The sequence below is a fragment of the Beta vulgaris genome, chromosome 9 (genome assembly GCF_026745355.1).
Source record: "Beta vulgaris subsp. vulgaris cultivar EL10 chromosome 9, EL10.2, whole genome shotgun sequence".
Taxonomy (NCBI): Eukaryota; Viridiplantae; Streptophyta; class Magnoliopsida; order Caryophyllales; family Amaranthaceae; genus Beta; species Beta vulgaris.
This window is the reverse complement of record NC_079210.1, coordinates 44,934,957-44,947,066: the sequence shown is the minus strand read 5'-3', so window position 1 is coordinate 44,947,066 and position 12,110 is coordinate 44,934,957. Positions and strand designations below refer to the sequence as shown.

Sequence of the window (12,110 nt, the reverse complement as noted above, 5' to 3'; positions counted from 1 at the left end):
ATCCTAAAAAAAAAAAATGGATTCCATAAGAAATTGAGCTTATGGGTAGGGTAGCATGTTTGTATAGTTGTTAGTAAAACTCTAATCTTCGTGATATTAAGTACTTCCTCTGTTTCATTTTAAATACAACGAATGAATATTTTATATTTCACAAAAAATACTCTTTTGTTGCTTAAAAAGTGATGTAAAATCTAACTCAAGTCCAACATACACCAAATTTTGACTTCTTTGCCGAAAGTTCTTATATTAGGTCTTTCACAACAAAAAACTATCTTATTTGGTTGTATCTTACCGAAAAACCTGAAAAGAAAAAGAGGTAGGTTTGTCACACATCGTCGCGTACAAAAAAAAGAAAAGGAAATGGCTGAAAATTGAATAATCCGATAAACAAATTTATTTCTAGGTAATGGCCTCCTTCGAATCGACCCTTCAATATAGCACCATAAATCAGCAGTTTGTATATTAAGCAACCAAGTGCAAAGAACACAGTAGCGTATACACCTCCAACGCATGCATCACACGCACCAGATCATCTTGGTGTGCATAGCACCTAGCTAGTGCGTGAATCACATGCGTCGTGCACAAAGTCACGTAATATAATATAATTTGCGACTGATCATGGGAAGGGAATCACCTAAGCAAGATAAATGCATTTACAAAGAAGACAAAAAGCAAAGTAGTCTCACATTATGGTTTACAATGAACTAGGATCTACACACCTAAGCTAATTAGAAGAAAGATTCTTGAATTAGGTGGTCCAGGAAGCTGATCTTTTCATGACAGGCTTCATCTGTTTATCTTCCTCGAGAGAAATCATACCCAAATGTGAAGGGTCCTCTAACATCATCTTTGCCACCAGATAACCAGCAACAGACCATGTCTGAAACTTCCGCGCTTGCTTCCCAACGTATCTTCCCTGCTTCCCGTCATAATACTCGGGCCAGTTGTCTTTCAATAACCGAGCCTCTGCAAGTTCAATGGCACGTCTGGCAATCAGCGGGCGTCCAGTTTTGATGCATGCGGCTATTAGGAGCCATAAGAGCACTGCAACGACAAAAGTGTGCAGTTCAGTTACATAATAGGCACCTAAATAGAGCTTAAGAAGAGACGAGTAAAAGATCTTTCTTTATATACTCATGTCGAGAACTAGTAGTCAATATCTATATAGTATGTCAAAGCTAAAAGATCTTTTTGGTAGGATAAATTTCACTTCCTAAGAAGGCCCTTGATAACTTTTCCTCTATTGGAGTACCTATGTGTATCCTATTAGAAACTATTTCTTCTTGAAAGGAAAATCTAATTTCCCTAATTTTTAAACTTTTATATACATTGCACACCTTTCCAGGCTTGAACAGTCATGGTGTATGATTAGGTTCCTAATTAATATGCCAAATGTCACTACTTAGATATGATAAAAGAAGATATACATGGCCCGAGTCCGAGTCACTCGCGTTATAAAGGGTCCCTCTATAAGCTCTTGTCAAATCCTTAATTATGAGGGTTGGGAAAAAGGATAAGGTGACAACAAACTCAAGATGGAGAGACTAAAAGAGTATAAAGAGCTACATAAGTACATAACAATTAAACACCATCACCTAGCATAAATCTGCCGATAGGGTCTAAATTGGTCTACGTTTAACGTATGTGATCTTAGCCCTGACCTGCCTAGACAAGTAGAGATCATTACTAAGAACAGACAGGAAATAACTAGGTTGGACTCTGCCATGGCCAGCAGTAGGATAGATAACAAAAGAAGTAAAATGGCAAGGACAGCTAAATAAGGCACTTCTAAAACTGCTCTTTTCCCTGACAAAATGAACTAAATATTCCCACAATTTGCTATTGTAAGACTTTCTCACCATGTTACAAACTACTTGCTTAATTAAAAAGCAAATGATCCCCCTCTTCTATTGTACGCACAGAGAATCATGCTCTCCGGATAAGCGTATGCTACACGCGTGCATATTTGAAGCAGCATGTGTACATCATAGTATAAAGATTGTGCTGTTGAACCCAAAAAACAGAGGAAAAGACGTATACCTGGCCAGGATCCCCCATTATGATAGCTCCATCTGGTGTTCTTAGGGTCACATCCTGTTATAATGCGCCAATCATGGCTCTCTATGGCAGGATAGCAAACTTTTAATGGCATCTCACCAACCAATTCGTCCCACCTTGCTTCTATAAGATCCATGATAGCGGTGGATTGTTCCGCTGTGGCTAAGGATGAAAGGATTGCAATACAGTTTCCTAAGCAAAACCAACGGATATCCATCTTTGCCGGGCTGACATTTCCAATGAAGTATCCACCACGACATGGCATGAAATCAAAGACCCATTCAGGAAGAGAATCTGGCATCACATTAAATTTGTTTACAGCAGTATGAGAGTACTCTTCTGTTTTGTATCGATATATATCATTAAGCTGCTTGAAGTCCATCCAATAGTAAGTTCTCATGTGGAAGCTCAAAGCATGGAGACGCTTAACTATCCGCTCAATGCAATCCTTCCCCTCGTCATCTTGCTTAAGCAAAAGTAAAGCACACCTTAAAGCCATGAAGAACAAGGCTTGGATTTCGAGTGGATATCCATAAACACCCTATACTCCACAAAAATTAACAAGAATATCAGGAAGCATATTAGCAGGAACATGGTATAAGTAGTTTGAGAAACAAGTACTCAGAGCATATAAGCATGCCAACAGAATGACAGAAAACACTGGAGTAAAACATGGAAAGTAATTGCTAGATGGTTTCCCAGTTTCTAAAGTATAGCTTAATAACTTATATTAAACCAAAATTTAGAAAAGGAACACATTGATGTTATATCTACAAGGCCAAAATTCTCCCAGTTCAATTATCTGACAGGTTTTGCAGCAACACAGAATTATCGCTCCCCAGTCCCGATATCACCTGCGGCTCTGAATAAATGGGTGTGGATTACCTCTCATACAGTAATATATTCTTAATTGCCAACTAACAGGGCTAAAGTCAAGTATATGCCTAGAGGATGGCGATTTTCTGATCATAGTTCAAGACATTAACACATTTTTACAGGTACACAAACGTCAAAATCCATAAGAGCATTAGCATCTATGCAGATCAAACCTAGAGTTGATCAAAGCCAGGCACCTTCAGTGTTAAATCCAAGTAGATAGTTCAGAAAGTTAATAGTTAAGATGAACAAGCATGTATCAGAGAGAAGATCCAAATAAGTATGTTTGTACTTAAGACAGGAGTTAACTTCGATCTTCGAGGTAGAGAATCATGAAGCATGGAGAAAAAATTTGAGGCTTATAAAATGGCAACTTTAGCCTCTTATTATGGTTAAATATGCTTTCAGGTACGATGATCTGATTTAACCTCTTGTTACTTGTTAGTCAAATCCTTTTTAACATCAAAATGCAGTAAAACCTCACTTAGTATCAAGACTATCAACTTCATACCCCAGCTAGAATAGAGTGAGTACATTTTCTAAAATAACGGGGTCAGCTTGTACATTGTTACTGCAGCCAAGGACTTCTATTGTTAATGAAGCAGGGTCAAGAAAATGAGGCCTAGAACATGATCATACACATTTTATTTCTGTTGGTCCAACCAAACCAGCCTTTCATCTCAAATTAAAGCCATGGTAAATTATGTGAGCATGTCATCATGATACTGGTTTCAAGACCGCAGACCAGTGGAAGAGCTCTCTCTTCTATATATCCTCTCCAGTCACATTAAGATGAACACAAGCCAAACTAATCTAAAAAATAATCAAGTCACTTCCTTCTCTACAGTTCATAAGTCCAAAATTGTTTTGGGTTGATGATCTGATTCAGTCCTGCTGCCAAAAAGTCAATATAACGTCTCAATTCAGATATCTAAAAAATTATAGACCAAGAATGCTATGGGAGGAGTTTTCTTCCCTGTTTAAATTTTCCTGTTTTACCTATGTTGGGTACATAAACTTGTACTTTTGCAATACAAGCACTGGTAGTCTGATACAATACGAACTTGAAGATATGAAGATGCAACACAAGAGTTACAACTCCGCAACAACTAGAATCGAGATGGAAGCTTTTTTTGACACTTCAAACTAAGGATGGAACAGCCAGCTTTATTTTATTCACATTGCACTCAATTTTCTAAAAAGAACTCGTATTCAAATGAAAACTACACAAAAGACTGAAATCCCTCCCCACCCCGCTACCTTCATATATGAATGTCACTAAGCATATGCAGTTGCAAAAATAATCAAAAACCATGAGGGAACAGCAGAGCAAGCTTATTTTATTAGAAGGAGCTTACCATTCTACGATCAATCATGCAGCAACCATCAGCACAGAGAAGAGTTGGAAATGTATCAAAACCCTCAGAAAGACACAAGCTGAGAATGAGGCGCATACCCTTCTGGCATTCTGGCTTTTCAGCTAAAGAAGTATCTCCTGTACTTTTTGTGTATGCTCGAAGCAATATGATCCACCAGAACCCTGAATCAATGGGGGCAACTCTTCCTATTGCACTTTCGCCAAAGTCTGCAATCAAAGTCTCATGGTTTCTCACTGGATCATGAAATACTTTAAAGCTAGCTGGCATCACTCCTTCCCCTAGTTGAAACCGGTCTATCTTTTTCTCCCATGATTGTAGGCGAAGTGTTTTCAGAAGGAAATTTTTAACAATTTCAGGTTCCCCATTCATCAGAAAAGCCAATGCACTTGGAACAAAATCTCTTACAAAGACCTATAGGAAACAATGCGGTTAGACCTTCGTCTAAATTCGAATTGCAGTACTTCCAAAAAATTTAATTTGCCTAGAAGCAGAAATGTTCATTATAAGAGGATGTGACCAGACTATAACAATCATATAATTAGCCAGTTGTGCACCCACTTTTACTTATAACAGGATCATCAGAATTCGTATGTGATTAAACAAACCATCCAAGTTCGCACTTTAACCTAGCAGATCATTTATGAGGCTTCAATCACGCAGCATCCCATATATGTTCAATATCTTATGGGATAAAAATAAAAGAAGTTGAAAGGACAAATAAGCATTAGGTATTCACCTGATCATAGTTGAGTTTTTCCTCGGAATAATCGGAGGCTGCAATAGTCCCAACAGGTTGACCACGAAAATAAACCAAAGAACGTCGCAATGCATCCCAGGCTTCACCAACAATGGGGTGAGGCTCAAAGCTAGAATGCGATCTAGGGGTACTGAAACCAGACCTCGGGGTGTTGATACCAGATCGCCGACCAGATCCAAAAACATTTTCTAGATGATCACTTAAACGAGAAATATTATCAGCATTTCTTGTAGACATCCGAGGAGACATGAGAAAGTCACCAAGAGACCTTTCATCAAGGGATCTTTGTCTGTTCTCCATAGTCAAGGTCCGTGGCTTATCCAATAGCTTTGCTAAATCACAATCTTCAGTTTCATCTAATGCGCATGATACATCACACGGGCTTATATTTCCATTCTGTGGAACTTCCACTGATAGCCCGTACATTCTTAAAGACAAAAAAGTTAAAGAGATGAAATCTGATGCTGAATTATGTCACGGGAACCTGCATAGAAACCATGAAAATATACCTCAATCCTATTTAGCTTCTAAAACCTCAAAAAGCACACAATTGAGCAGGATATCAGCATATGAAAAGCATCAACAGAATCAAACCAAACTAAAGCAGGTGTAATGTTGAACAGAAATTCGAGCTTCCGTAGAACTACTTGGAAGATTCACAAGCAAAATTTAAGAGCACTTTACATGGATTCACAGTATCAATCAATACCAAAAACCTCCCCTATGATGTTCTTATCTAAACTAAACACCTGATTCGAAACAATTTGACCATTTTCATTCACAACAATTACAGCAATTTACATTTAGCTTAGCTACTGCAACACTTCTACTTAATTAATTGTCTGAACAGAAATGTTGCAACATCAGTATCAAATCAGTACAATAGAGACACAACATTTTCTTCAAATTGTGTATATACTGCACTTATGATTCAGTTTGGCATTAAAATGGCTTTTACATAGGAATCTCAGACACCCAGAAACAATCTAACTTACAAACTACACTAACAAGTTCTCATATGGTGAGTTCTGACAAGATTCTTCAGATTTGAGAACAACTTCAGGGAAACATTCAGGAGTTTTTTATGTCAAAAATCAAAACTTTAACCTCATTCTTACAGAAAAAATGAACATTTTCACAAATATCATCATAAATTGTCCAAAACACATACAGGGATCAATCAACTTTTTCCAGGGTTGTTAACATAAAACACAAATTTGCATGCATGAAAAACAGTTGGAAAACTATAAACTCACATCATACTCAAAAATGAGTATATGAAACTAAGAAAGTGAATCACAAACACTTAAAACTACACAATCAACCAAAAACAAAAATTACCCAGAACAGGATTTTGCATGATTGAAGTACCCAAAAAAGGCATACTAATTAAACATCATAAATCAGCTGTCAAAAATGACTAAAAATGAATCAAAGATGATTGAGACTGACCTTAGGAAAACCACCCTACCAACTTCACTTGTGCAATAAATGGAGAGAGAAAAGAAACGGATCCCACCATACAAAGTGAAATATTTATAGAAGTAAAAATTATATTTTTACAAAATTCAAATCTCCATTAATTTTTTTACAAAATTCATAAACAAATAAAGGAGGGTAATTAAGTGAAATGATCAAAAACCCATGTAAATTGTAAATTGTAAATATTCACCAATTTCCACTCTGGTGACTTTGGACTATGCGAAAGGACAAATCTCTGGCGTACGCTCACTTTCTTTCATCTTTCAAGTTTCAGAGAAATGTTTATAAATTTGTTTTCAGAAAGATGTCTTTACATGGAAAGTGATGTGAGCAAAACTAGGTTAAACAAATTATTGAAATGGTACTTTTTATAGAATAATGAAATTTCATAAAGATTATATGCTTGTTTTTCGTAGAATAAGAAATGTAGTGGTCCAAAGTTCTAAGTTCAAATATTCCCTTTTTACTAATTTCTTTAGAAAATGGTCAATTTATTTTTTGATTGATAAGATTGGATTGAATTCTTATAATTACTCCTCCGTCCCAATTTAGTTGCTACATTTTGACTGTAGACACTATTCACGTCATAACTTTGACTATCTTTTACTCCATATACGTAAGAAAAAACATAGTCATGTTGGATGTTGTTTGATTCGTCCCAATTTGTATTTATATATGATTTTTATAATTTTTTTCATATATGTAACTCAAGATATTGGTGTTTGAAGTCGCATCTCGTAAAGTGTGATAAAGTAAATGTAGCAACTAAATTGAGACGAGGGAGTAATTGATAAGAAATATTTTAAGACAATATAAACATTAGAAATATATATTTCCCATAGGTTTTAAGGGATTAATCATTAGATGTATGACCTCATTGACAAGATGGTTAGATATTAGGTATGACTCAATTTCAAAATGATCACTCTTTGATGATGGTACATTAATTTAATTTTCACATAATCTAATGATGTGTTATTAATTGCTCTTAATCTTTGACATAGGTTCTCTTTGGATATCAAGTATGCTACTCATCTCAATTCTCAAAGTATCTATGTATGTATAATATTTGATATCAGCATATGTAACATTTATGCAGGATAAAACATGATACATACATGCATCATCCAGGTGCATATACTTGTGGTATAAGGACGACTACCGCACAGTTGTGGTGTAATTATACATCTATTATATAAGACTTTCTTTGTCATTCAAAATATAATGACCACTTAAATGAGTGAATTAGTTACAACTGGGTTCTTTATAATAAGAGAAATTAAAATTGTTTGGAAATATGAGTGTATTTAAGCAAATCAAAGTTATTCATTTGTTCGATTAATAAAGAGTGAAATTCTTAATAAAGTAACTTAAAAATAGAATATATCCATAAAAGAATAACTTTTAAAAATGGGCGAAAATAAGAAGATGTAAAGTATTTGTACAACAGATGTAACTCCTAATTTTTTTTTTCGTATGTTTTCTAATTAAAATTAATTTTTTAAAATTATCTATAAGATAGAGTTGATAAAAGATTTAAAAATATAGGACAAATATAAAGATTATAAAAATAAAATTATGATTGTTTATTAGTTATTTTTATATTAATATGAGAAAATCTTTTGAAAACATCTAGCAAGAAAAATGGATTGAATCAAAAGAAATGGGGAACAAGTTAACAATATAATATGTTAGCAACTTTTTCCTAAATAAGTAGAGCAATCATATTGTTTTTGTATGTCTTTTTTGAATGTAAAGTTTGATTTTTTTGAAGTTTTGAAGTAAAAGATTATCCCAAATTGGTTGATTAGGATGGGGGGAGGGTGTTAGGAAGAAAGCAAGATGCATGTGTGATGGATGTCAGTATATGTCCTTTTTCAAGAAAGCAACCAAAATACTGAGGACCGAGGTTGAGTTTCTGCAGTTGGAATCATGCACGTGTACGGTGCGTTTGATCCAACACATAGCTGACGTAATATGGCTGCATGGAGGCCAACTTCAGCCGTTGGACAACATGAACTACTGGTCATCGTTTGGCAATTCGTTGTTGGTTGTTTGTAGGGCTGTTCAAAGTGCGGTCTGGACCGCACCAAACCGCAACCCAAACCGTTTTTTCGCGGTTTGGGTTGGTTTGCGGTTTCAAAATTGCGGTTTGGGTTATGATTTCAAGCAAACCGCGGTTTGCGGTTTGGGTTGGGTTTTAATTTTTGTAAACCAAAACCGCACCGCAAACCGCAATTCTATATACTTTTAAAAATAATAATATTAATTACACTTGACAAGGTGGTATACAAGTATAAAACTGAAAAAAGAAGTTTGAGGTAAAGAACATTAACATTTTTGATAAATCATTATTTATGTTTAATTATGAAGCCAGCTTTATATCTATTTGGACTCTTATTAAAAAAAAGTTTTACTCTTAGATTATAAAATTAATATTGCGGAGGAAAAAATGGTTAAACCGCAAACCAAACCGCACCAAACCGTTTTGCGCGGTTTGGTTTGGGTTGGTTTGGGCAAAAGTGTGGTGCGGTTTGGGTTGGAAAAATGCGAAATCGTATATTTGCGGTTTGGGTTGGGTTACATCCCAAACCGCACCAACCCAAACCGCGAACACCCCTAGTTGTTTGTACTCGCCACTCGGTAGAATTTTTATACAAGCCAGGTATTGGTTGGGTCATTTCAGATCGAGTCGCGTTCATATCACCTTTGTTCTCGATTTGGGTTGGGGTCTATTCGAGTTCAGGCCCGTCTCGAGTTCATGCAATTTTTGGACCGAATACGAGAATAATGGCTCATGTCAGCATCGAGTCGGGTTGATCAACCCAGTTGCAAGCGGTTGGGGTCGATTTGTATCGTGTTAATCAAGTAAGGCTGACTTTCTTTCCGTAGTCAACATGTGATCCTAGTATCTTTTTTTCGTAATTTTACCTGCCATTCAGTCTTAGATTTGAAAAATTGTTTGTTATAGTTCTATTTCTTTGTTGTTGTACTATGGTAGATCAACATAAAATCAAGATTTTATGTGAGTGGATTTGATTTAATTATTGTGACTTTCCTCATAGCCTAATGTCGCTTTTCCACCCACTCGCCCTAAATAAATGGGTCATAACCACGTGAAGCGGGTGACTGGTAGGTGATGGGTGTGATCGGGTGGTGGACCGGGTTGGATATGAATAATATTTTTTGGACCCATCACCCCAAAATATATATATTATATATATATATCCGCTGAAAACAACTCTTAATCTGAAAACTGAAAACAAGGTAACTTTTAACCCCTTTAGGGTAACTTTTAACACTTTTAGAGTAACTTTTGCCAATTTTGGGGTAACTTTATTATATCAAGGGTAGTTCTACATATTTCAAGGATAACTTTATTTATTATAAGAGTAACTATTACCACTTTTAGGGTAACTTTTACCATTTTTAGAGTAACTTTATTTATTATAAGAATAACTATTTTTTTTTTTGAATCTCCATAAACTGGCCTTAAAATGCACGAGTGAAATAACTAGCAGAGTCCATTAATAAATCAGATATACAAATTCGGCTTACTACCAAAAATACAGTCACATACACGAAGAACTGCTCTTCCCAACTAGTCCTAATACATATACATGAAAACAAAGATTCTTGGATGGTATTACTAGTCTTTCCATTAGGCGCCATAATATACTAATACTGAATACTGCAAAAACAATCCAGTCAGAAAGCCAAAGTATTAACATCTCATACTAATCAGAAAGCTGAACTATAAATCTAAAAACACTAAATTAGTAAAGTAATTAGTGATAAATCAAAAGTTCAAACATAATAATCACACAGATAAATACAGAATTAGACAACCATACATTAACAAGAAATGCAAAAAAAATCACAAAAGCTAAAAAAAACAGACGAGAAGGAGAAGGGAGCAATTCACAATCTTAACAAGATGTTCCACTTCCTTCTAGCTTGCCTCTCTTTCTCTCGCCAGTCACCAAGTATAAGACACTGAAGACAGCAAATTCATCGAGCCGCTGCAGTGAGAAGCACCTTCAATATATCTGTTTCAGGATATCATTTATGTGGCTCCTTATAAGAATAACTATTACCATTTTTAGGGTAACTTTTACCATTTTTAGGGTAACTTTTGGTTAATTAACCCAAAACACATGAGCACCACCGTGGCACCATCCAAAACAAACAACACCGCTGCGAAGTTGTCCAGATCCGACCATGAAGAGCAAACAAAACCTCGATTTTACACTACCAAGAACAGCGGTTGGATCAACTGCAAGAGTATTAGTAGATGTAGTCATTTTGAAATTTAGACTCAAGAAATACAGATTCAATCAACAATAGATTTTAGATGAAACCTCAAGAAAACTCGATCAATTTTAGAATAAAATCTCAATTGATTTTACTTCCAAAAAATTGTAAATGAAAATAAACTAAATCTAAAACCAAAAAACAGAGAAAATCTTACTCGAATTTTAATCTGGAATTCGCTTGATCTGGAATTTTGATTTGGAATAAACGAAGGAGAAAGGAGAGAGGAGAAGAGGAGAGAGAAAGTTTGATCTGGAATAAACGAAGGAGAAAGGAGAGAGGAGAGAGAAAGTTTCTGAGTTTCACAAGATAAACAGAGGAGAGAGGAAAGGAGAGAGAAAGTTGATCTGGAATTTTGCTCTGAGAGAAAGAAAGCGCTCGATTTTTTGCTCAAAATCATCTGTGAATTTCGTCCGTTAGATTATACTATAGATAATCTAACAGTTGAGATTGCTTGTTTTCAGTTTTCAGATTAGTTAGTGGTTTTCACAAGATCCCATGCCTATATATATATATATAATCGTTTTTTTACTACCACGTGCCGTTTAAGGTACTTAGAAAAACTTATAATTCCTCGTCCAAAAAAAAAAATTAAGTACTATAAGTGAACACCCTATCTAGGTTTACATTTTTACAATTTATCATCTTCCTCGACCACCTATACTCAAGCTTTCACTTCTTTTTCTCTCTTGTGTTTCTTCAATCTTCCATACAGTGAGTCCATAATGTACTACTTAAAAGTGAGGAATGACGAGGTGTCTTAAGCCAAGTAAAATCATTATTTTAACTAACCATTGAAGTTACAATAAGCTACTTTCTATTTCCTCCTTTTCTTTATACTTGAAATGTTTCGCATTTTAGATAGTTCTCGTTCTATTTTTGCAATGTTAATATTTTTTATAATATATTCTCTATTCCCTCTCCTAATAAATGATTTTTTTTTCATCACACTCCATCTCTCCAATTGATATTATTGTACAAATTTAAATGTTTTAATATGAAAACGGAGAAAGAAAGTATTTTATGTGACTGATCTGATTAGTTGTTTGTAATTGTATTGGTTGTATAACTATTGGGCAAATAAATGTGTTTAAACAACTTCTAAAAGCAAAATAGAAACAAAAAGACAAAAGTCAATGCAAAAAGCTACTAAAAGTAGCTTATTACTTGAATTTTGCTTTTTATAATTAGTTACCTAAAAGATTCATTACCAAACACTTATTTTGGTGTTTTATGATATTTTA

At 35.0% G+C, this 12,110-nt stretch overlaps 1 protein-coding gene and 1 long non-coding RNA gene across 5 annotated transcripts; both read right to left on the bottom strand.

Annotated features, from left to right (window-relative positions):
- Window positions 1-435: 435 nt before the first annotated feature.
- Window positions 436-6,917, bottom strand: LOC104903987 (probable alkaline/neutral invertase B). 4 transcript variants are annotated; one of them, XM_010692148.4, is made up of 5 exons: window positions 6,743-6,917; window positions 5,050-5,554; window positions 4,293-4,724; window positions 2,041-2,599; window positions 436-1,044 (listed from the first exon to the last, which is right to left on the bottom strand). In XM_010692148.4, the coding sequence occupies exons 2-5, from the start codon at window positions 5,494-5,496 to the stop codon at window positions 749-751; spliced, it is 1,734 nt and encodes a 577-aa protein (XP_010690450.1). In that variant the 5' UTR covers window positions 5,497-5,554; window positions 6,743-6,917; the 3' UTR covers window positions 436-748. The 4 variants fall into 4 exon arrangements, with proteins under 4 accessions (XP_010690450.1, XP_048492578.1, XP_010690448.1 ...); XM_048636621.2 differs by lacking the exon at window positions 6,743-6,917 and adding an exon at window positions 6,523-6,727 and having other exon boundaries at window positions 5,050-5,497; XM_010692146.4 differs by lacking the exon at window positions 6,743-6,917 and adding an exon at window positions 6,523-6,726.
- Window positions 6,918-10,328: 3,411 nt separating this feature from the next.
- On the bottom strand, window positions 10,329-11,196 carry LOC125493419 (uncharacterized). Its single transcript, XR_007269977.2, has 2 exons — window positions 11,024-11,196; window positions 10,329-10,828 (listed from the first exon to the last, which is right to left on the bottom strand). It is a non-coding gene; the product is annotated as an uncharacterized LOC125493419 (long non-coding RNA).
- Between the last annotated feature and the right edge of the window lie 914 nt (window positions 11,197-12,110).